Source organism: Oxyura jamaicensis, chromosome Z (genome assembly GCF_011077185.1).
Source record: "Oxyura jamaicensis isolate SHBP4307 breed ruddy duck chromosome Z, BPBGC_Ojam_1.0, whole genome shotgun sequence".
In the NCBI taxonomy this organism is placed as follows: Eukaryota; Metazoa; Chordata; class Aves; order Anseriformes; family Anatidae; genus Oxyura; species Oxyura jamaicensis.
Window position 1 is genome coordinate 47,561,042 of NC_048926.1, and position 26,004 is coordinate 47,587,045.

Below are 26,004 nucleotides of genomic sequence, written 5' to 3' on the forward strand. Positions count from 1 at the left end.
GTCTGATTCTAGCCGGTTGCGGATCTTTTCCTGGGCTGACGCGGAAAGCTGTCTTGCACTGCCTTTAAAATAACAAAACCAAAGGGAACAGGCGCTGCAGTGCCTCGGCGCTTATCCTGTGCCCATCTCAGTATGCCTGCGAAATAGCTCCCGGGAGTTTGCAGAGCTTTTACCTCCACGCTCACAGGATTACTTAAACGAGACCAAAAAGTTAAGGAGCAGTTATGGAAAGCCTCTGGTTTCAGACAAAGTAAGGGAAGTGGTTAGACTTCATGACAGCATGGAAACCGACGGAGTGTATCTGCAGGCCAGGAATACATCAGTAACGCATAACGTTTTGCGCTCCTTCTAGTTATCTGCAAATGTATTTAAAGTGTTGCTCTGCATACTCAGGATACTCTCGGATGCCATTCATCTGCCATGACAAGGTGAAGGATGCACTGCTCTGCAGCTGGGAGCCGTGGTGGTGTCAGTGTCACCACAGCTACCGAGGCAGCACCCAGCTCCTCCTGCAGAGCACACCGAAGGCACGCAGCTGCGTACATCGTCAGCACAGCCTCTCCCCTGCACCTGACGGTGCAGCATGCCTGAAGCCAGCCTGAAATGCTTTTAAGCTGTGCTGAAGAAAGCATATAGTAAACCTAGCATGCTGTTGAAATGGGCCACTTCGAAGGCAGACAAGTGTTGTCCTTTGGGAAGTTTTCAGGTTAAAACATGTGGGATGAGCGAGGGATGAGTAAGAGAACTCACCAGCGCCTGCGGAGTTCCCAGACAGCTCGAAGCAGACATTTACAATTAAAAAACATTCAGTAACTCTCATGAAAGTAGTGTTAAAAACAAGTTAAGCTTCAGTCTGACTGGGTGGTGTGGCAATCTGTGCCTACAGTCCACCACAGAAGGGGAAGTTGCCTGTCCTGCATCCTTTGTTCGGAAGGCCAAGCACAACACCTAACTCTGCCAGTCCTGCTTTTGCCCCCCTGCCCTTTGCAAACACATTTTGCCTTATGTTCCCCGCTGAGGGGAAAAAAGTTCCATTACAGCTATGTTTATAGGAAGAAGTATCAACAGCCAGTGAAGGAATGTGAATAAACCCAAGCAGAGAGCTCCTGGTGGAAGCATTTGCTCAGCCCCCAGCCCCAGGCAAGCGTGTACAGATCTGTACCCCCTGACGCGCGGGCCCCAGGAGGAAGCAGCAGGCCAGCAGCAGTTGAGCATGCTGGTTTGTGCTTGTTATTTTTTAGAACAAATGGGATAAAGCTGTAATTCTGGGCACAGGAAGGACGTGAGGTACCGGCCAGGCACCTTGTTTGCCAAGGAGAAGGGAAGCCCCGTCCATACGGCAAAGCCACTCCTTGCCTTCTGAGCGGAGCTGACTGCAGCCGGCTGACTGCCCCCCGCGCCATCGCTGCGGCTTTCAGGGGCAGCTTCTTGTCACAGCCCCTGCCACCGCCTGCCCCTGCTCCTTCCAGCAGGGAGCTCTGCAGGCTGGCTTTAAGATGCTGCTTCTTCCTTCTCAAGCTCACTGCCGAGGCAATTACTGACAAATTTTAAAAAGCCGGCCATGAATATCATGCTACAACACGTATGTCAAAGTGATTTTAAAGTAAGTGCCAGGTCTGTAGTACGATTTTCAAACTGCTTAAATCCTTTGCACTATTTATGCTCTTACTCCATTTTTCTCTTGGTGAGCAACAAAAGGCTTCTTGAGTACCTGCAGCACCAGTGAGCAAATTATTGCTAAAAACCCTGGTCCCACCGCTCTTCTTTCTAGCCATGAAAATACAAACGGTGTCTTTGGTAAGACCTGCTTTAATAAAGATTGATGCGTTTTGATCTGGTTCCATGTAACATTTTAACAATCACAGACAGCCCAGTATGAAACAATGCTTCTAAATTAATCTATTGCTTTTTTCTTCCAATGAATAAAGTTACATTCCAAGACCTGTCTAGATTCATTAAATCCCACTTAAACAGGCAAAAAGCTGAAAGACAAATGTTGAACTTCTACAGAAAAAAAAAAAAAGCTTTAACTTTCTCCTGTGCACCAGACAGTATGTTCCCCATAAAATGGAAATCATCATTACCACAAGTACTCTACCATGTGAAGTAAGTAAGAATGAAAAAGAATACCTGACCAGGTCTGAAACAATATGCCAAATTCAAAGCTGGCAGAAGGGTTTTTTTTTTTTTTTTTTAATTGCATACATCCTACCAGTGAAGGTATTTACCTTCTAAACATCCATACGCAATCATGAGTCAGCAGGCTCCTTCAGCATGCAAGTGAGCCTACTAAAGTCAATCAACCATTAACAAACTGAAGTAGGCCACTAAATCAGAGTCTCTATTTAGTGGCCTGCATGACACTATTTGCAATGCCTGACCCTTGGTAAAAAGCATGTTCACAAGACATCCTGGAATAGTCTTTTTTTTTTTTTAACATCAAAAAAGAAGAGCATGTACATTGCACGGTCACACATCTAAACCTTTAATGCAGAAAATACTAGTTGACACAGGGGTCCTCCAACTTACCTGTGGCTTGGCAGAAGAGGTGAAAGGGTCTCCCGACACTAACATGCTGTGCCTGGTCACTTAGGAAAGGTGGCAACAACATGAGCTTTACAGGGTCTGTGCTAGACCAAACATCAGGCTGGGTACTGGTGGGTGAAGGAGGTGAAGCACTTCCCACACAGGACAAAAAGGAGGTACCAGTAGGAGGGAAAGGTATAGGAGATGAGGCTGTGCGACAGAAGAGGACAGAAAAGAAAAAAAAAGAGGGTACTAAGGAAAAAAGTTGCAAGAAATACATCACACATTGAAGAAATAACGCAAGAAGACGAATGAATTTTAGAAGGGTAATAAATGGAAGTGTCCCTAGAGCACTAGGAAAGAATGCTTTCCTCCTTCACCCACGTCTTTTTCCACCCTTCCAATCCCCCACTGGGTAATAACCCATTTAACTGAGGCTGAGAAGAGAATCTTCTCCCAGCTATTGACAAAAGTTTTCATTTTTTCCCCCCTTAAAGGCAACCACAAGGAACATCAGTGCTTGCAGTATGGAAAGGAGCATCGTTATGTCAACCTTCATAGAAGTCAAGGAGTAATACAATTTATTTTAATATTTATTCTGTTATATGTACATAATTAAAATAGAAAAATAAAACCGAACTGAATCTTATAAAATATAAACCGTTTACACTAAGATGGTCTAAATTAACTTTGCATGGATGTTCAACATAGAAAAGCAGCCCAGGCATACTGCTATTTACTGTTAAAACGTACTCTACTTCTAGTAATATTTACAGAAATACGCAGTGAGAGGAACAACTCTTCAGAACTGTACCGCACAAAATGCTTTTAACAGACAAACAGTGCTGCTGTGAACTGCGCTTAGAACAAATGCACATTTTCACTTTTGCAGGCATGATTCACATAGACAGTTCAAATGACTGATTGTTTGAGCAGCTCCAGTTTCAGTCTCCAGTTGCATAGGAGATTGATTGGTAGGTGTCATCCAGAAAGGGTGACGCTGCAAAGATTTGTCACGAAAAAAGAAGTTGAGTTATTATCCGAATCTGAAAAAGAAGAAAAAAAAATCGGCAACGTTTTCTCATCAGGCTGTATCCTAACAGTCCGTTCCAGCGAGTCACAAGCTGAGTTATTGTCGGAATTCTTCTCAATTCCCATTTTGCTTCCACAGTGCAAAAAACCTCTGTGTCACTGCTGACAGTATTATTTCATTAAAAAAAAAAAAAACTAAACAAAAGAAAATGAAGAAATCCAGTTTTGTATAGAAAAAGAAAACGTGTTCAGCTTGCTGTTTAAAGAAGAAAAAGCATTCCTAAATCTATCATTTTCTTCCTTCCCCCTCTTACTCCAGTCCACGTTTTGTACCGATATCGTTGTACCTAAATTTCTAAAAAGCAGCAAGGAAAAAAGCCTTTAAACAAGATTATCCCTGAGAGTCTTACACAAATCAAGCCAACTATTATCCCCATGTTTCTTAAAATCTAAGATATTTAAAAAGCTGTTAAAAAAATTAACTTTAACAAACTAAAGAGACCTAGCGTGCCAAAACACAAAACATAAAACTAAAAATAATCACTAGAAGCAAAGAAAAAAATGTCCCAATCTGGACAAAAGTCTATAATTTACCAATCTGATAAACTAAACTTAATTTCCAATTTGGAATTCAAATGAAACTAGAACTTTTTTTAATGGCAGCTAAAAGATGTGCAGACTGAAGTACTTTTTAAAGCCAACTGAATTAGTTACTTTTATCCTATGGAAGAAAAGGGCCAAGAAAGGAGTGGGCAAGTGTTCACCAGAGTGAAGTGCTCAGGGTTGGGTGGAAAAACCAGGAATAAACAAATGGGGATCTGAAACTGGCCATTTAAAAAAAAAATGACAGTACAATACACGATGCTATGGTCTGCAGACAAGAACGCCGCTTCTGTATCTGGTGAGATCCGAATGCGAAGTGGCTTGCTGTATAGCTGAAGCGCGAGAAGCCCACGATGGCTCAGCGGTCACAACCACGCGCTCGGTGTTCAAAGCTAGCCGTGGTACCGCAGCTGATTTCCACCACCGAAACCGAAGATCGCGTCCTTCAGTCTCCCTCCACGTCTGAGTCAGCGTACTTGAGCTCACACTTCACATCAAAAGGCTTGTCCTTGGCCTCCCTGGGCGCCAGCACGTCCCCGGGCTGGAGCTGGCCGTTGCCGCAGTCCGGCTCCGTCTCATAGCCGGTGTCGTGCGCCGGCTTCGGCTGCTCCCCGCTCTGGTGGCTGATGCTGCCTTGCTCAACCAGGGTTTCCTTCACGCTTTGCTCACAATCAGAAAAATCTGACTTGTTTTTTTTCTTACCCAGCAGCATGACTGAGCGAAATTTCAAGCACTGTCCTGGCAAATACCCTTTGTAACAGTTGTAGGAGAGCAGGCACAGGAAGAGGATGAAAAAGAAGAGGAATAGGAACATCAACAGGAAGTTATCGTTTGACTTCAGGAACATTGTCTTTTCTGGGACTGCATCAGGAATTGAATTGAAGAGCTCTGTGTTGGAGGCCGCGCTTGTTAGGACAGGGCCAATAGGTTTTGTTATCCTTGCAGTTGTCACTGGTACAATCTGAGTGGTTGAGGTTTGAGCGGTAGACCCCTCGGTTGATACAGCTGACACTTTCGGTACATCACTATTACCTTCCGTGGGTGCAGCTGCCACTGTCGGGCCTGCTGTAGTATGCTGGACTTTTTTCAGTTCCAAAACATGCTTAGCCAACACTTGAGAGAATTTCTTATTCTTCACTTTTTCTTCTGACAAACACTGGTAAACACCACTGTCTCCTTCTGACAAGTTGAAGATGAGCAGTGCCTTTTCCAGCAGACGGTACTTGGGGCTCTCCACTCTCAGTACGTCATCTTTGAACTTCCAAACTACCTGCGCCAGATTGGACTTTTGAGAACACTTGAGCTCTGCTGTGCTCCCATGCTTGAATGTATGCTGTAGGGAATTCTCTCTTACTTTATCTGGAACATCAAAATAAATGTGCAAAGTATCAGCAATGATTCCTGCTTGGTCTCATCTGTACAGTTTCACGAGACCGTGCTAGTTGTAATGGAAAGATTACAGCGTTAAGATTACCTGACAAGACCAAGACAACAGCATGCAAGAGTCTCAGTGAAACGCTCAACTACAGCTGAGTACAGGAAACCAGAAAATACTATGACACTGGGACACCCCAAACTCCAAAACAGCCTCCATTTCCTCCAAGGGTGAGACCTCGCTGATCCACAACTGAGCGTGCCTCTTCTCAGAGTCATTATTTGAAACAAAATGCTGAACTTGGTATCACTTTAAAAGCAGTTAGTGCATTTTAAAGTAGATCAGCAACTACAGAATACCCAAGAAGAAATCTGACAAAGTGCTGGTATTCAAATCTCTTCTGAAAGTATCAGCACCTATATTTCAAGCCCACAATGATGTAACTAACAAGCAGAACTCTCACAACAGTCCTCGCTATGCTTGGATTAGAAACGGAAACAAAGCAAAGTGCTGTTTACTGCAATACAAATCTTCTGTAACACTTTAAGATCATGATCTGATGTCAGCAACACGCTATAAAGAAAGGACCTGTAGGTACTTGCCTCAGAGCACACCGGAGAGCACTTCAGTTGCTCTGCATGATATTCTGAGCCCCCCTCCCTTCTGATCATAAAACTAGCTTTTTTCAGGATCATTTCCTCTGATCCAGCAGCAATAACCAAGCACTTATCAAGGCTCACAGCAGAATGTCAAATGCTGTTATATCACAGAGACAGAGGCCTCTGTGCTCGAGATACTTATGGTAAATAGACTGAATGACTTTCATTCACAAGGCGCTGAGGTGCCCCCAGTCATTTCAGAGGTTTGTGCACTGCACACTGAAATGTACACAAATACAGACATTTTAAGACAACATAAAGGCCATACAGATACTCAAATATTAAAATGCAGAATTTCCTACCTATTAAGATATAAACAGAAGTCCAAATAATCATGGTAACAAGCTGAACTAAAACACTACTCTTTCACCATTCCACCTAGACGTGTGAAGAAATAGCTCTTCAAAGACTGTAACTCACCAGAACAAGAAGATGCATCTCCACCTATGTTCTGGATCCAATTCCTGTAAAATACAGCACAAGTATAGCAACTTCAAATCTTATTTCCTTATTTTTCATGTAAAATGAAATTTATCTTATAGCACGAGCAGATATTTTTGACAGATGCAGTTAATGGACAGAAAAAAAGAGTCTGCATTTGAAAACATGCAGTGAAAAGTTACTGGTAAGGAGCAAGACTGATACAACACTGATTGCAACTGTACAGTAACCAAAGGCTGCCATTACCTTTCAATTTCACTTTCTTTAAAAATATCAACGCAGGAAGCTTCGAGGGGTTTCCAAGCACAGTAAGGATCCCTTGCTAAAACACAGTCAACACACGTGGTGTATTTGTCACAAAACGCCACAGGAGACTGAACCACGCCAGAATTCGAACCAGCATAGAGGTATCTTCTGCCCTAAAAACAGACACACAGCCAATCATTTTCTCAAACTGGAACAATCAAGTTCAGGAAGCAACTGGAGAGTGTTTAAAAGTAAGGAGGTACATACATTCAGCTGTAAATCTGTAAAAGCAGCTTTAAAATATTCAGCGATACCAGAAGTGGAAAAAAAAGAACAAAAGATTGATGTCAATACTCCTTATGAGAAAGGAAAACAACTGCCTAACTGTAGCTTTATTAAAGTTTTTCCACAAACATGAATGCACTGATAACCTTCATAAAAGGGAAGACAAGCATATGCTAATGACAAGCCTGCAAAGGGCACATAAAAAGCCCAAGAAGGGAAGATTTTCTACATATACAGACTACTCCTGCTCCCTTTAAGCCAAAGCAGCACTAGTGCAGACCAGTCAGATCTCTGTAGAGCCATCAATGTCAGCCCTACGTCTGAATCTTGTAACTGCCTACTTGCTACTCTAGGAATAGTCAGTAGTGTTCAAAGGAATTAATGTTGGTATAATACCTAGTAAAATGGGGGTATAAAGGCAACAATTGCTTGACCTACTGTTGCTGGGGATCACAAAGAAGTCTCACCCTGAGCACACCAGGAAAATATCACACTCATCCTGAACATCCTTGTCATAAAAGATGGACAACTCCGTTTCACTCATCTGTTTCAAAGTTCAGAGAAACTGATGGCTAAAGGTACACTGTGAATTTACTCACTGCTATGCAAAGCTTCAAGACAGACGTCTGCCCTGCAAGCCCAAGACATCAGTGACCTACCCTCTAGTACTTTTGAGAGGCAGAGCATACAAAGCCAAACAGTACACCCACCTACGCAGTGCATCTACTCCATCCAGTGTAGAATACAGAGAATTTATTGGCACTCCACAGCTGTTGTCATGGCAAACAAGTCAGATCCAAGCATCAAGTGTTTTTTTCTGTATTGCAGCTGCACAGATTTCAGTATGCAGAAATGCACTCGGGTTGTCTCTGCAATGAGACTGCTTGACCCTGGCAGGATGAACATGGTTGCACAGGCAGGTATCCAAAAAAGCCTCCAAGTAGAGCAAGGCTCTTCATAAACAGAACATTCATGGTGCAGGCTTTTGTTCTTGACATCAAGAACAGCCTCAAGAGGAAAGAAAAAACTAAGAGGGCATCTTAGAGCTGAATTGAGGTTCAGGAGCTCACTGTCACCTTTTCACTAAGTTATGTGAAAAGGTATTCCCATGAGGACTCAGAACAGGGTAGTCTCTTTAATGCAATGAGCATGATAAAGTCTGTTTTAAGAACGAACTAAAGAATGGCACATTGTGTCTAACAGCAGTCTCTAGAGGATGGCAACAAGATCGAGCGTAAATCAGTTTAGATCCCTCATGTATATGAAGTGTTCAGATGACTTTCAAGGAAAAATTTGATCCTGTAAGACGAAAGACATAACTGGACCAAAAAAAAGAATATACTGGCACTGCTGGAAGACAGACTTTGGAAGAGAATGAACCTTCAGAGACATACATTCAAATGCAGTCTTTCATCCTAAAAATTAACTTAGGTCAGTGTTAGTCTGTGCTTGAGCATCCCCAGGACTAAATCTACAGCATTAAGAGTCACACAGCTTTCTAGGAAAAGCTTCCCAGCCTGCCAGAAAGCTCCCCCTGATGCACTGCAGTCTGTCTGTCTGTCTCCCTAGTGATCTGCTAGCCAACATCCGAGCCAGCAGGGCTACACTGAGCACAGGCTGCACAGTGCCTCAGCAGCCTGGGAGTTCAGGAAACAGGTGGAGAACTGAGCAGACCACTTCAAAAATCCAGACATCTTTCAGCCCAACAGGAGTTACGCGGACCCACTGTAGGCTCATGTGACCGACTGCAGTTCTCCAGGCAAGGTAAAGGTGTAAGAGAAGGGCTTGGAGAGTACTGCAGTACAGTGTTCAGAAAGGATTCTTACTCCAGGGTGGTCTGAACCCCATCATCATGGGTAATAACTATTGCCCACTTGTGGATGATCAATTACCAATTACTTGGGATGCCACTACACATATCAAATACCAGCTGCATGAAGGACTTCAGTCATAACTAACTGTGGTTCCTTAGCAGCTGTCCAGGGAGGCAAAAGCTCAAGCTTCCATGACAGGGAGCAGAAGTAACCCCTGCTTGGTTGGTACCACAGTTACACAACTTCCATGACTCCAGCACCCAAGCCCAAACTCCAATTAATCACTGGAAAGGACTGCTGCTTTCCTGGGAGTGTGCTGGACAGCACTGCTTCACCTTTTGGTGTCAGTTTTAGGTGTCAGAAGTTGTTCCAGAAAAAAGAGGTTTTTACTTCCTGACGATAAAGAGATTCTGCTCCACAGCACCATGAAGGAAGTAGTGTTTAGCTTCAATTCTGAAGTCTGAGAGAACTCTTGGTGTGAAAAGACTGTGCATTCCCTATGAAGTCCCTATGCTGTGCTTGCACTGCCCTCTTTCAGGAATATTCTTGAGTAACTGGGAACTTGGCAGCTGGCTTCAGGGTGAGTAAATGCAGTGCCATCATTTCTACATCAGGGTGTAATGCCTCTCCCTTCACTACCATTTCCCAGAAATGGAGGAACCATAATTGAGCCAGTACATGAATGATTGCATAATGTACCCACAATTGCAAGAATGGATATCAGCTTGTGCTCCTATCAGGAGTATAGTAAACGTGCATTTGTAATGTCAACCCTACAGTTGAGATTTTCAAAAGCTGTCCAGACATGGTCTGGGCCAGCCTGCTGTAGGTGGCCCTGCTTTAGCTGGGGGGTTGGACCAGATGATCTCTAGAGACACTTTCTGACCTCAGTCAAGCTGTGATTCTGTGACCTGGCCAGTGTGATGCATCATATATACAAATACAAAAACAGAGATATTACTGAAATCTATGAACATGGAAGTTTTTAATCGTATTGACTTTGATCTGTCTGTCAAGAGTATATTCTATCTTCCCAATATGTTTTTTTTTTTTTTTTTTTTTCTTCCTGTTACAAGCATGAAAGGACTATTAAACATGCAAGATGAGCTTGGGAGAATTTTGGCATACAGTTCTTTTCCAGAGAATAGATCATGTTGGCAGTGCTTTTTTTTTTTTTAAATAGGACACAAAAGTAAAAGCTACTTTTAAGATATCTTGGCAGTATTCCTAAATCCCTAATATCCGAGAATTCATTGATCACTGCGTACTTACTGAACATCAATAAGATTACTACACACTTTTAAACAGAGTCATTCTTTCCTTAAGGAGCCCAGAAGTTTCAGCAGTTGAAGGGTCTGAGGCTACAAGCCACTGCCTAGGGTAATACTAAGCAGGCATTTATGGATCTGCAAGTCTGAGTAACCAGGACCAGAAGGGCTAGTATACAAGATACACAATATGATCATCCTCCCATCATTGAAAAATCATTCTGGGATTAAACCCAGCAATTGTTTAATAATGCAGAACGACCACTGGGTTTTTGGCCTGCAGCAAAGCTTGTGTCTTCCAGCTGCAGCTGAAGCCCTCCCTTGTCTGGCAGGCAGGACCTCAGCAGCAGTCCTGTCTGGAGTATAACTCCAGCAGTGACACCAAAATGCCTACTCTCACAATAAATGTACCCCACAGAACCAGCCTGCAAAGTTTGGGACAGCAGAAATCAATTAGATACAAAATCCTGAGTATCTGCTTGACAAGACTGCTCTCTGTTAGGTCTGCTTCCTCAGGAAAAATGTACCACCACTCTCATATGAACTCCCCGAGGATTTTTCCTCATGGATTTCTACTGGCCACAAGGGGTCGGGATTTTTACATTACTTCTAACCTAAAAACTGGTTCCTTTAATGAACAGCTGACATCTTTCAGCTCCTGTACAAGCAGAGTGAAGACTTGCACACCTGTGCCCTTCTCTCATCACCACCACCACACACACCTTCCCCATATCTGCACACTTTCAGAAGCATGCCACCTATCCAGCAATGGAATGTATTGGGTAACAAATATATTGATACTGCTGCAGATATTTTACAGGTGCAGCCTTCAGCAGTTTGCATAGTGATGGTTTTTCATCACACAACAAGGTTACAAGTTAATACTTCATTAAGTTTTGTGGAAAAGGAAAAAAAAAATATGAATGTTGTGATGTTTGTAGCACCTACTTTTTTGGATGAAAGCAAGAGTGTTTGCACTGGCTCAAAGTTTGGGAAAAGCTGTGTTTCTTCAATAATATGCATTCCGTTTTCATAGCTGATAGCTTTGTGCAGGGCTCCTTGATCTGAAACAATAGAGCAGCGTATTTAAGTAAGATTCTTAAAATAGAAAGACAGGGAAGAACTGCACACTTCCTATAATTTTTATCAATTATCTGCTTGCAGCTCAGCTGAAGACTTCACACCATTCTGTGCCAATGGCAACCATTACGCCTGCCACTGTAAGGAGTTCTGAGCAAGAAGAAACATCCTGGGACACAGAATGACCCCTTCGGGATTATCTCATGCATGGTTTTTGTTACACTCACTGCAGTTTTGCAGTTCTTCTCCTGCAATAGCTCTTCAAAGCATGCAAGGTTCTCCACTAACTTGCTGTGGCTCCCCACTTTTTAGTGAAAATACCACCTGATGTAAAAGCACTGTAATCTTTTGGGTTTGTTAAAGCATACTTCAGCCTAGAGAATCACCATTAAAAAGAGTGTTTTGCAGAACTCACCTGTACTGATGAACATAACATCATATATGGTACCATTGAGTGCTCTGACTCTGTCCACTACAATCTGGGTGTACTTCACATCTCGTTTTACTAGTCGGGGTCTGTCTCCCATTGGAGTCACAGAATCATCCATTAGAGGATGATCTTTAACAAACTGCAATGTTTTGTCTGGTAAATTCAGAGAACTCATGTAGTTCGATGCTCTGGCTTCGTTGTTTATGCACTAGTATTTAAAATTAAAAAAAGAGACACATCGAATTATAACAGCAGGCACATGTATTTTCTTCTGCACATTTTGGCCAGTAAGGACACCCTTACTGGCTCATTCTACCACAGAAGGTACTCAGGTCCTTCAGCACCTTGGCTTCTGCAATATGCTGATCTCTGAGCAAATGCTTCATACTATGTTTTTGTTCAGACCCAAGATATATTTTAGGAAAATATTCTTTCTGGATTCCCATGCATCTTAACTACCTCTAACTGCAGGAAACATGAGAAAATAAAGTGTGGAAGAGACCCAGCACTACTAGCAGTTTGTAAAGCAACATACTGCATTCGATAAATGTGCTGAAGACAATGCAACAATTGTTTTATACTTCTGTTTACCTGAACTAAGAAGTCTTTGATGGTCCCGAATGTATACTAATATATATTTCACCACGAGAAAATGAGTAGCAAAATAATGAAAATATGAAAACAGCAATTAATTCAACTATAAATAAAAATACACTTTGATTCCCAGACACAACATTTGGAATAAATCACTTGAAGCATTTTTTCTACAAAATCTTTAAAACAGGAAATATCCGTATCAGGGCAATCTAATACTATGCTTTAGTATTTTTTTTGTTTCTTTACTCTTGCACATTAAAAAACATTAGCCATTAAATCCAAGATACAGAAACTTACTGCACCAGGTCGAGGATTAGGAATTTCCCCATTGTACCGTACCCACTTGGTATGAGACTGTTCGACTGTAGCACTCTGCATATACTTTCCTTTTGAGAAAACTTCTTCTACAGTAGACAGATTGTATGCACACACAGCTGACAGCCCCACATTATTCCTACAAGTACAGGGAGAAAGATAAAAAATAATGAGTAATTATTACTTGCTTTAGTAACCAGTCAAGATCAAAAGTATTCATCCAAGGAAAGACTATAACACACTTACAGCTGTGGGGTAAAAACTCCATATATCACAGGCTCCTTCAAGCTTGGGGATTTGAGAATAAAGACATCATTGATAATGTTGAAAATTAAATTCTTATCAGGGATGGTACAAATCAACCTGGCCTTGAGAAAAGAAGTCCATTTCTTCTGTAAAGTCCTTAATCCTCCTTGGTCTCTCTTTTGGCATTAAAAAAGAAGGGGAAAAAAAAGAAAGTGCTCATGAGGAAGATTAGGCAGAATTTCTGTATTTAAGAACCACAGCTAAAATACAACTGAACCCTTGTATTTTTTCTAAGATTTCATCTATAACATCAATAACTGTTAATATATTCATATACGGAAAAGTAAGGAAGTTACAGGATTTTTTTTTAATATTAAGTCAACAGAAATAACACTGAATGTTTTCTGCTAACACCTGTGAGTAAGATGAGACACGGAACTTCTAAAAGCACTGCATTTCAGCAGCATTTGAAAAACAGCTATGAGCAAGGTACCTTCATAAAACACAAACGCTCATTAGAACGTTTAAAATAAGTGTGGAGGTATTATACATATCCTTTCCTTTAAGAGAGATCAGTAACATTGTATTTGTTCTGACATCTAAGCATTAATGATTTAAGTTGTAATGCTGCAATATGCATTGAACTTCCTGATATTACTAATTCCATTAGAAAAAAATGTACCTATGGCCTAATCCTGTGAGCAGCTACCGTATTTAATAAGGATATGCAGTATCAAGACTTGAAAAAATAAAGATATATTTGACTAGACTATGTTTCAAAATACTTAGTTCCTGAGCTACAACTGTTACTTCTTTACAAGAACAGACATATTTGAACACTATTAATATTTCCTGTTTATTATCCAGTATTGTTATGCAATGAATTGAAGAAAATCTGCAAAATTTAAGTATATTTAAGTTGAATATAAGTATAAATGCCTACAGATCTGCAATGTGCATTGATTCCTATTCCTATCAAACAGCAGTAATAAAGCTCACATTCTATGGTACTCCTGTTCTAAAGCATTCAAAAGTTGTCAGTGGGCAGAGGGCCACAATAATAACCCCCATGTAAACCAGCCTCCAGCTGCTTGTTTAAAGGGAATCTCAAGGGCACTAACTCGTTATTGATGTTTTGACTTCCATGTTTAATTATAAAACAGTAAAGTCAAAATAAAGCATATCAACCTCATCAAAATGAAACGGCTAGATAAATTTCCTGTTGGAAAAAAAATACTGAGGAAATTGATGCATTCCATTGAAAAGGTTTTTTGTTAAATCAACATTTTCTACTGGAAAAAGAAAAATGTCTTCCATCAGCAAGATTTTTAGCCAACACTCCTGGGTATATACTTGACTCAACCTAATACTGAGGTTTAAACATACCAAGTGTGACAATCAGATTAATGGTGACTGTTTTGTTTGAGGTTCTGGCAGTTCTGCCAGATTCATGGAAGTCCCATCTGCTACAACTAGCTGTATCTACAGTAGAATATAGTCTGGTTTTGTACAGCTACTAGTCAAGAATTACAATTCTTCTCAAGCATCCTAGCTGCTCAGAAACAAAGTCAGTTTTTCCCAGAGGACTGTACTTAAACTTACAGTTAAAATAAACAACAACAAGAACAAAGCAAACCACACAACAAGAATAGACATCTTTTCTGTTTGTCTTCTTGTTCGTCTCCCCTAGCCCCCTGAGGTGGGTAGAACTCTCAGATGTACTGAAATTTCACCATTAAGTTAAATCAAGTATTTGTTTCCAAAGCAACAATTAGACTTTTTCAGTTCTGCGAAACTGAATAAAATTGCTGATTTAATGAGATGAAGTTCAACCACCTACATTTAATTTCCAATAAATGTTTTTTTACATTAATAAACAAAATCCACTTGAACTAGTAAAAGGAAATTTAACTGTCCCACCTTGCACACTCTAGCTATCCTTGGAATCATCAGTTTTCCAACAAACTCATACTCCACAGACACCTCGGTGAAAAAGAAGTATATCTTGTCGTCTTCTCCATCTGTGCTGTTTTGATCTGCTCTCACCACATCAGCAAAAACAAAATTGGGCTCTACAGATACAAAGAGAAGAGTATTATATTACATACAAATCTTAATTTGATTCCCTCTAAGATGTTCTAGGAGTCCCTCCCAAACCCTGCAGTGTATTTCACTGCTCATTAATTGACAGACACTTCTTAAAAAAATAAAAAATAGAAATACCGGAAGAAAAAAAAGCTATGTGAAAATACAACAGACTAAGAGATATGAGATATCTCTAAGGTCTTGTATCTCATGACTTCACATTTTTCACCCACACTCAAGAATGGCTTTCTAATGGGTCTGTATAGCTGTCTTCCCTTGCCTGCCTCTCCTCTGACCAAAAGCCAAGGTGCTCCTTAAGGGAAATACAAACGTAAGAGAAATTATATATCTTTATATGGTTCATTTATATTTAAAGAGAAAATCAGCTAAAATGTGCAAGTAATAACTTGCCAAGGTTGGCCAGGTTTCAGCACCTGCAAACCTGGCAGTTAGTTGGACCCTTACAAAGGCCAAACAGCCCCAGAAAAAAAAAAAAAAAAAAAAAAAAAAAAAAAAAAACCTACTAAGCATGCTCCTGAACTCCGTTGGCTTTCAATTACGCATTATCACACTGCTGTCATCCAGCTTCCACATGTGAAATCAGAAGACAATTTCTCAAGATTTAATTAATATCTGCCTTGCAGAAGCAACTGTCTTTCAACTACACACACAGAATACCAGGCACTTAATATTTGTACTGCTAGCTGAAATACTAAACATAACCACAAAATTTGCTACAAAATTCCATATCCTACACCTTTTGGGCATAGTGCCTTTTTTTTTTTTTTTTTTGGAATATGCAGATTTCATAATTCTGGTCTTTTATGGCCAAAAGCCACAAGCCTCCAGGAGTTCCCCAAACTCAGCAAGTTTTGAAATTCAAGAATTGAGATCATCAGGAACCATGGACTTATCAATTTGTAAACATGTTAGAGACAAAGAACATTCTCCTTCATACTACATCACAGGTATCCTGTATCATAGCAAAGATGAACAATTGGATATGAACAATAAGTTAACAATAAGTTAAAGTCTGTGTCTCTAAGCTGTTTTCATTGCCAGTGTTGATAAAAGTTCTAAAATTTCTAAAAAAAATAAATATAAATCTCTTCAAAGCACAAACAGGTGCATACACTTACACCTCAGTGTACACCAGTATTACATAGGCTGTCCTCTGAGATACTGGACAATTGTTCCTTACCTCTGAAAGGAAACTTGAATTTCTTTGTCTGGAATTGTGACTTTAAAGACGGAAGAATTATTTGATCTGACTTGTTCTCACACCCACTTACCATTAAGCCAAGGTATCGCATATTCTGTTCTCAGAGGACTCTGATGAGAATTCCGTGAAATAATAGGTTCACTTCCCAAGAAATTGTAGGAAGTCCCAGAATAAAGCTCCTCATCTTTAACACAAAAACAAATATTTTAAACTTTCTTATACACTGAAGACCAAAGAAGATATATAAATATTTCAAGAGACTTAAACTTCCCACAAGAAACGATAAACAAGGATTTCCTCTCAGTTGCCCCAGACATATCTTCTATGTTTATATTTCTGCTGACCACTCTCAAAGCTAACACTTTTACACTTGGTTTATTATTGCTCTAACACAAGCAACTGGCAAAAGTTAGCACTGTTTTCAGGGTACTTTAACACCTCCTATGTAAATCTGCAGTTTAAGTAAACTTGCATTTTGATACATAAGAAATGCCACGTAAGTTTTGAACTAACTGCTTTTTCCTCTTTCCATGCTGAAGTAAACTCAAGAATTTAGGCAACAACATAGTAAGCAAGAGCTTTACTTTTTCATTTCCAGTTTTGTGTCACTACAAGTTTCTCTTTTATGATCTTGTGACACCGCAACACAGCCACTTTGGCTTTACCAAATCAAGCTTCAGTGGCATCTAACCATGTGATTACGTCCCTGCAATGTCTCACTTACCTGTCCTGTTTCATGGATATGTCTTCAAGAAAGACAAAATTCTACTTGGTAAATTTATTGAAGCTACAGTAATTTATAATAGAGACAGTCAAAGTACATTTAGATTACCTGGACTAAAGCACTTAAAACTATTTTGAAAGTTGGTTACACAGAAAAGATTTAGAAATACAGATCCCAATCTACCACTTCAATATTGAACTGGAGAATGACAGTGGAGAAGACTAAATAGTTATACATAATAATGAGGTATACAAAGAAGAAACTTACCAACCATAACAGATGTGTAACTTTGAGCAGGATCAAATGGACATCTGCCTTTACCATCCTCATTCTTACCTCCGAGCTCAAACGAAATCAAATTCTGCAAAAAATGAAGTTGAAAACCACAAAACAACCATTTTTACTTCTTCTTTCAGCCATCTGAATCACACAAAGGTAACAAAAAAAACACACGTTGATAGGCTAAACCAGTAACTTTCAGCCTGGAATGCCTATTTTTTAAGATTATAGAGGGCACTTAAGTTTTCAGAAAAATTTTATCAAGTCTAACAGAGGAAATGTGATCCTATAATTTGTGAGGGCAGTAGTAAAGAATAGACAAAAAGTTAGATCTAGACATAGAAAGAGACCTCAAGGAAGAAAACCAAAAAAAGCAGACAATATGAAAAGCAGAAAAGTTAACCAATATAATGCAAAACTTGCAGCTATTAAATTAACCTGCACAAAAACGGACAGTTTTAGAAATCAAGATGACTTTCTGAAGTGGACTGAGCAATTTTTAGATGATGATGAAATTGTGAGGTGGGGTATAATTATAATCCAACTACATTTTTTAATAGCTAGTGAGTACTTTGTCTGCTACTCTGTAAAACCCTTAAAAGTTAAGGGAATAAGTATCAGTAAGATGATTGAGAACTATAGCTACAATACTGGGGAAGTGATTATTTATACTGTGTAATGAAGACATTCGTGGCTAAGGACAGTGACTTCTGGAAACGTTCCAGAGCTGATGGCGGACAGATTTGCAGGAAGGGGAGAAAAAAGAAGAACTTTAACATAACTATGAGATTTCTAAGTTTCAGAATCATTAAGAGCCATAATAAGGAGAACAATGTAAGAGTCAGCAACAAGAAAAGGGAGTTTTGATTTTGAGCCAAGACTTTATTCTGAAGTGCTCAGCATTATGAAGCCATGGCATTGCCAGAAGCAGAGACAAGACAAGCAGAGTCAGGAATCTGAGAAATTTCAGGGAGATTCAGCAACAGATGGGAGCCACAAAGAACATCATTTCAGTTTCAGAAATTATTTTTATGCTAACGTACAATACACAGAGAATTGTGAAAGCTATGAAAGAGTAAATCGGTTGTTAACCAAAGTGAATCAATAATTCAGTGTTTTGAAAAAGGAACAGTATGGTTTATTTCTGTACTCTATCATCACCGTGAGACAGTATTATAAATGCTTCAATGCTATGACCAGCACTGAAATTACAAGTGTCTTTGGGAAAAGAGATTAACTCATTGTTTACATGAGCTGGTTTTAAGTTAAAGTTGTTACTGGATCAAAAAACCTTGATGTTCTTACCAGGTAATCACACGTTGGCTGGAACGCGTTAGTTCCACACACGTAGAGAAAAGTGTCATTTAGCTGCTGCAGAACACGCACATAATTACGACACTCTGTCTGTAATAGAGAATGAGAAAAGGACCAGTCTGATGAACAATAACTTCCATGTTACAACATAAACAAACAATTAAAGTTGCACTGTCATCTCTTTTGTTGCCGCTACTCATGCCACACCACCCCAGTAATGCTGGGTGATGCAGTCACCACGGTGACACTGCCACCTTACAGCCTCTGGGAGCCCAAGTCCTGCAGCAGCTTTCCTACAGTCAGTAGTGCACAGCTGCCTCAGTAGTCCTGTTAGGATAACATGCCTGAGCACCACATGCTCAAAGGAGGGCATCTCAGATTGTTCTATGAAAGCACAAACTGCAGAGATATACCTGATCCATGAGAATGACTACCTAAAAACAGAGTACATCTTAGAATTTGTCATCCTTTATAAGTCTGAATTAAGTAGTATGTGATAGCCAAGGTTGTATCTTAAGAGGGAGACCTCTAAGACCATTAAATCCTCAGTCAATCTTGTTCTCTTATAGTCTTTTTTTTTCCTTTCATCCTGTGGTATCAATTGCTCTTTCTAAGCAATTGACATCCCTTCTAATAACCACCAATAATCTCTGCAAAGGACCTGTGGAGACCCAGACACCATCTGATGAAATGCATGCAGGTGCACAAGAGAAATGAATTCACTTCTCATGCACTCACCATGGCTGTAAGTAGTTGTTATTGCTAGTAACCCCCACTGAACCTGGAGAACACAAGCTCCAAGTGCATCAGGAAGAGTCAAAGAGGAAATGCTCCTTAACTGCCCGCCACACCTCACCTTAGGCAGGTAGATTGCCTTGATGGTTCTCAGTTCAAGCAAATGCAGATAGCTGAGCAAAGGAGACTAAAGCCTACTCTATTCCCCTGAATGCAGGATGTCTGTCTGCCCGGAATGCACCTGGGGTTTTATAACCGGGGGAGCACCAAAGGAACTGTAGATGCAAGGGTGCTGATGTCAAATCCCTTTAAGTGTAAAGTAGTACTGCTTTCTGTACCTAGAGTGCATGCATCCTTCCATTTTCAAACCTGTACTAAAAGCCTGACCATGAATCTTGCCAAGAAAACCCTCGCTTGGCTGTACTGCTATACCACGTGGCACAACACAGAGGGTAAGGCATCCCCATCTACGGATCACCTTGTAAAAACTACCTCCACGGAATGGCAGTATGAGCAAGCCAGCCTGTGTGCTGACAGTCCAGAGGGGACTGTGGATGCCAGAAACACCAAGGGAGCCCTCGGGCTCAGCTGCTTGTACTGCCAAGCTGGGGGTGTAGATTGGGCTGCTCGGGCGCCGGGGAACTGTCTGAGCAGTCAGACCAGCAAGGAGCACGGGCATTCAGCATCACAAGGGGGATATACAGTTAGTGAAAAATGCACCGGTGGTAAGTGCTGGCCTAATAAATAAAACCTATGCCCTAGAGCAAAAAAAAGATAAAATTACCCATCATTTTAGAAAACCAAAGGTTGGTGTAGAGTTATTGCAGTAATAAAACAACAGTTGCTATCAATTACCTCGGTTAAATTAATATTTGTTTGTCAATTTAATAGAATAAACTTACAATAACCAAGCACAGATTAGTGTGTTCAGATTTTTTAACATTCAAATAAAATTCAACAGCAAGAAATAATGAACTAGGAATTACCAAAAAAAAGACTAAGCATACTGCAGTTTCTAAAGTTCAAGTTTATTAAAGAATTTAAGTGATTATTTGAAAATTTTAATTGCAAATATTTGGAGCCTTTCTTCTTTAACACCACTCCTCTTGAAGTTAAACATAAAATATCTTTCTTAAAGTCCAATAAAAGAACATACCTGTTCTGATTTGCCCTTGACTGCACATTTAGTCCTTTTATCTTCAGTGACCTTCCAGTGCAACTAAGTGAAAAACAAGTAATAAGAAGGTATGTTCAAAGCACTTTAACACAATTGCAGTATTTTCAGACCTTGCATAACGAACAAAACAAGCAATTCTAAGGTTACTGTCTGCAGCAAATTTAAGTCATTTTGCAAGTAGCTTTCGTTTTGCAAGTGGCTTTCAAAAGTTCAAAGCCATTCTTTTCTGAGATGACATTTCCAAATGCATGTGTCATCAGGGAGTGTAGAGCCACTGCTAGTATCTTTTGGGTTAATCATTATCTTTCACCTCAAATTACTAATAGTTTTCCATCAACATATGCTTTAGGGAGGTGAAAGAGTATCTGTTTTAAGCAATTCTCACTTTAATTCACACTTTCTTTAAAAAATTAAAGAAAACTTATGGGACCAATCTATACTATGTGGAGAGGTACAACTTTGACATTTACACATACTCAGAGTAATAATGGAAAGCAAGCTTTATATACTCGTGAAATTTCCTATCATCATCCCTGAACCTTTTGTTCATATTAAAAATCATAGAGCATCTTTCAGAACATCCTGGGTGTGATTCCATGCCATGTCTCTAAGCTTCAGCCTGCACCGCTGGTGGGCGAGAAGCAGGAGCCTGGGAAGGACCTGCAGCAACAGAATCGCGTTAGCAGGCTTCTGCTTGGGTTAACCTACTCTGAGAACCAAGTGTCAGCACACCCAGAGCACTTCTGCAGCTGAGCTAATTCTGAGCAAGCTGGACCAGACCTCTTTGCACCGCTGCTTACTGTGCAGATACAGAAGCTGAAACTCAATGGACAAGGCCTTCATCGCATCAGAGGCATGTCTGATGCCTGCCACTCCTGAGCAAGCTCCAACTTTGCTTCTGTTTCAGATTAATTTTCTTCTGATTCAGATTAAGAGGAGATATAGCCCACCCCCACCAATGAAATACACCTTGATAGCTTATACGCAAGTTTCCTCTAGCCCAGCACACTGCCTCCAAAGAGAAAATGCCTATGGAGACCTCTATTAACTTGTATTTCATTTTCTTATTTCTTCCTCTCATCTGGTGACATATTTTACTCAACAGCATCTTCCAGACATAAAACTGAGGTTGCCCAGACAGAGTATTTTCTCTCTTAGGTACGTAACATGTAGAGCGGAGTGCTTCTGGTATCAGGAAGAGAAGTCAAATTTGGGATATGATTTTTATGTGAGAATAGTGTATTAAAATGCATACTCACCTCATGCTGCTTTTCAGCAATATTAACTGCATTTAATGCAAAGATCACTTCTCTGGCTCCTACATACAGAACATCTTTGTCCTCACTTAACAGCAAGGTTGAATAGTTTGACACTTCTGATTCATGAAAATGTATTAGCTGGACCTCTGTTGAAATGAGAGGAAAATAGCACCACATGAAGAAACATGATCACTTAGGGTCAAGTTTATGGGTCATTTTTCTAAGCTGTCTAACAGCCCTTGGGTATCTGGAAAGCAACAAAGCTTAGTTTGGACAACACACATAACAGATGAGAGACCCCCTCAGATGCTTGGTTCAGCAGAAACAGCAGCTCCCATCACTGACATCAAAATCAATGGTCCCTACTTTCTAGTTCAATTTCAAATGCCTACGAATTTCCTCCTGCAGCGATCCCCATAACTCATGTCTTCCTTCATTTTTTTTCCAATCGTTAATTCTTTTTTCCTAACCTCTCATTTTACACATCCACTGTCAGCTCTTTCCTCACCTTCTCCCTTTCACATATCCACCTACTGTGGAAAACTAAATAATTCACCACATCCCTTGCACCCTCCCCAGACAAATCTCACAAAAAAAAAATCCCTCACCTTAAAATAAGACATTTCTAGATATTTTCACAAGAGAAAGGAGACAGAAGCTAGAAAGGAGCCACATACAGTGTCAACAAGCTGATTTTCAAGTGGAGACTGGAGATAAATTGCACACAACAGTAAGGGATGTGGGAAAATCATGATGAAAAGGAAGAAGAAAAGGGGGAAACACAGGGGAAAGAGGCACTGGAATGAGGAAGCATACGAACTGGAACAGAAAGGCTTGGAGAAAGATGACAAAATGATTAATGTACAGGAATATTCATTCCGCGTGTACAAACAACATGGAAAAACTACTGAAAGCTTGGGAGTCTGTACTTTGTGCAAAAATTTACCATGAGATAAAGCTTCGATTTTCGGAGATCGACAGAAAACAACGTATTATTTTTCTCAGTTCTAACATTAGAAATTGCACTATTTCAAGACTTGGAAAAATTCATTTTAAACTATATTCTGAAGCATACAATTTTAAAATCTTTCACTTGGCAGTAAAAGTTTCCCCAAAAGGATGAACTGGTTCATACAACTCTTACCTGTTCGCTCCTTCACTTAACTAAATTCCCCCTCCTATTAAAAGTAGGGTTCTTATACTTAAATACAACAATCTTTAGCAGACAGAGAAGTAGCAGGAATGAACAAAAAATTCATTTATTTTGAATAATTTGGATACAGGTCTGTGATGTATACCACTAAACAGGAACTTGCCAAGTTTGAACTATTATCCAACACAAGAGCACCAAGGAGCATAAGCAGGAACTGCAAGCCTTGTCTAGACTACTTTCTGAAAAAGCAGTATATCAGCAACTCATTTATTGCTATACCAATAAAAAGGAAAAGCATCTCTACAGCCATCTCATAAATCAGCTCACTGGAACTATATCCTTAACCTCCATTTATTTTTTCCTACAGCCTGACTCCTCAGCATTTAATATCTTTACTTATGGTTGCTTCTTCACACTATCCATACGCTTATTTGCTTACAGCACTTGGGTTTCTGACTTTTAACTACCAGTAAAAGCATGAGTCAGAGACAAAAGCTTTTGAAAGCTAAAACCTCCATGACACATGGGGGTGCAAGGAAAAATAAAAGATTATTCACAAACAGGTGCACGTCTCCATAGCCTGCGCTCTAGAGTTCTCTTCAGACCCAGGTTGAACAACTAAACCCAAAATCCACAGGAATATCTGATCCCTCTTGGCTCTCCTTATGCTACATCCCGCTAACTGTACCGGGAGGTAACAACTATTTGCTGCAACTTCAAGCACAGCGTAAGCAGTGTTTGGTGGAAAATACTGGGTTGGTTCAACTCCAGGCATCAAATAACACTGTCAGAAGAAGGCCAAATGTTTTCCTTCACCTAGTGATTTACCTAGAGCTCAGGACTATCCAGCATCAACATACACCTCAATCCAAAAAAGTATTAAAAGAAGATCAATGACCAAAAAAAAAAAAAAAAGACTATTAGGTGGAGAGGTAAATCTTGTTATTATGCTCTCTTGATAACTTGATTAAAACAAAATACATTTTGTTTTTTTTTCCCCTCTTGGAGCAAGGTTCACCTGTAAGAATCTTCAGCAGAGAAATCCCAATCTGAAATTCCTCATCTAAAAAGACACATTTTCAGAACTCTTTGAAGGATATGCAAGTGGTCAACTTGGTGCCCAAGCCACTGTTGGATATTCTGGTCCTAAGCACTATAGGTTGAGCCAAGACAGCAGAAACTGACTAAACTTTCTGCAAGCAGGCTGGAAGGACACATAGAACCCCTGATGTTGTTGCAATATTCCATTATTACATTATTTCTCTTCTTACCTCTGTGTTCCCAAGTGATCCTTGGTACTGGACCAAATGTTACTGCCACTTCCACAAGGATAGCCCAAACTGCATAAAAAGCGCACGGAGCCATCTTCACTGTCCTTGCTCTCTTGGACTCCTTGGATAACTGCAGCAGGTCGCGTTTCTTTAGCAGAAGAAAACTAAATTCCAGGCAGTATTAGAGAGCAGGCATTTCAGAGCTTGAGAGCAGTGCAACAAGGCAGGCTGGAACAGTCCTCTAAGTACGTGCTTTCAGCAGATCACTTCAAGGGAATGCACATTTTCCAGGATGCTGAATACAGAGACTGCCCACACTCTCCACGGGCTGCAGGGCTGCTGAGAAGTGCTACTGAGCGCATTCTTCAGTTTCGCTGAAGAAATAAACGATGCTGTGAAGAGAGCAGGGGAACAGTAAGTAGAAGAGAAAGTGAACTGAGCATTGCCAAAAATAGCATATTTATTGCATGCACTGATCTTGCAATACTTCTACAGCTGCCTGCACAGCTCAGTATGGAAAGTGAGGGATCCTTAAAACTTCCCATATATTACGCAGCACACGGACAGTAACTGAAAGTAGTCATCTCCATCTAGAACACATGGCGTAAGTATCTTGAGCTGTCATTTGTGTTTAATGCTCAAAACCTGACTTGAACCTATGCATCTTCTTTTAATAGTGAGTTGAAGAAAATCCCACCTCTACAATAAATACACAAAACCAAGATAAAAGTTACTGAGACTAGCTTCACAGTGCAAAAGACATAAGAAGTGCAGCTTAATGTTAAATGCTACTTACACAAACCTGCCCCATCCCCTGTTCTTGGGATCTGAGGAACAGAAGCGTCATTTTTAGTAAAGGCTTCTTGTGCACTCAAGGTGTGAGAGGGTAGAAAGAAATTCACCTAACAAAGAGCTAATGCACTGTGTACTTGAAAAAAAGAAAGGGAAAATGCTTAAATACAATGCTAGACAGTCACATGGAAGCCTGTCACCAAGCTGTCTGATACGCTCAGGCCCAGAAAGATCACCAGAACCATTCACTACCTTCTGTGCTATCTGTCCACGAGCCACCACTGCTCCACCTTCCTATGCTCACTCTCAAGACTCATCCAAGTGCTCAACATCAGTATGGACTGGTGAGGGGCAGTGAACGCATTCATCAGCCACTAAAGTACTGCATTTAGGTAATTTGAGGGGAATCTCTGTGGGGGGTGTGCACTTTGGAGGGGATGGGAGGTCAGAAAGAGGCATTTTGTGCCATGACAAAGAGCAGCACGCAGTGTCGAAGCCCGACATACTGTTTCAGGGGAAAGGGGCAGCATGTGAGGAGGCCAGTGCTATAAGCTAGGCAGAAGCTGCAGCCAGAACGTCTCTGGGGAGAGGAGTGGTGCCAGCAGCTTCTCCTCTCCGGGAGGGAGAGGTGCCGGCTTTAAACATGCAGAGGCCAAGGACCTCTGGAAACTGTGGAGAGCAATCCGTTAAGAGCAAAGTAATCACTACCACTGAGCAGACGATCCACATGCATTAGAAGCTTTTACATCTGGTTTACTCAATGATTACACAAGATTTAAAAAAAAAAATCTATTCTCTTCCTAACAATCTTTTGCCTACTAAGAAAAGAAATCACAATTAGCTCAAACTGAGCCTGGGATTTAAATTATTATTACTATTATTTTATCGTTAGTGTTTAGTTCTGGTAACCACTTTGGGTGAGATCCAACCACCGTAATGGATCATAGAAATCTTTGTTGTTTTTAATGGCATTGCTTACTTGTTTGTCTGTCTGGTACCTTTCCTGTCTATTGTCCCAAGCTAAGGAACCCCGCTTTGCTATCCAACCTGTTGGGCAGTCCCCTTGCATCAGAGTT

The 26,004-nt window shown here is 40.5% G+C and overlaps 1 protein-coding gene across 4 annotated transcripts in view; it reads right to left on the reverse strand.

The window, feature by feature from the left end:
• The window catches only part of SEMA4D (semaphorin 4D), a 63,936-nt gene that overhangs the window by 12,740 nt on the left and 25,192 nt on the right, over positions 1–26,004 (reverse strand). For 3 of the 4 annotated variants that reach the window (XM_035309181.1, XM_035309183.1, XM_035309182.1), the window contains exons 3-16: positions 24,137–24,528; positions 21,713–21,858; positions 20,433–20,495; positions 18,533–18,631; positions 17,216–17,309; positions 16,295–16,408; positions 14,838–14,989; positions 12,918–13,093; positions 12,654–12,810; positions 11,745–11,967; positions 11,198–11,313; positions 6,883–7,055; positions 6,616–6,659; positions 2,530–2,736 (exon numbers count right to left, since the gene is read on the reverse strand). In XM_035309181.1, the coding sequence (XP_035165072.1) occupies positions 2,530–2,736; positions 6,616–6,659; positions 6,883–7,055; positions 11,198–11,313; positions 11,745–11,967; positions 12,654–12,810; positions 12,918–13,093; positions 14,838–14,989; positions 16,295–16,408; positions 17,216–17,309; positions 18,533–18,631; positions 20,433–20,495; positions 21,713–21,858; positions 24,137–24,230 (1,858 nt within the window). In that variant the 5' untranslated portion in view covers positions 24,231–24,528. Of the gene's footprint in view, positions 1–2,529; positions 2,737–3,087; positions 5,521–6,615; positions 6,660–6,882; positions 7,056–11,197; positions 11,314–11,744; positions 11,968–12,653; positions 12,811–12,917; positions 13,094–14,837; positions 14,990–16,294; positions 16,409–17,215; positions 17,310–18,532; positions 18,632–20,432; positions 20,496–21,712; positions 21,859–24,136; positions 24,529–26,004 lie in introns of those variants that run through there. The other variant, XM_035309180.1, reaches the window with a different exon arrangement.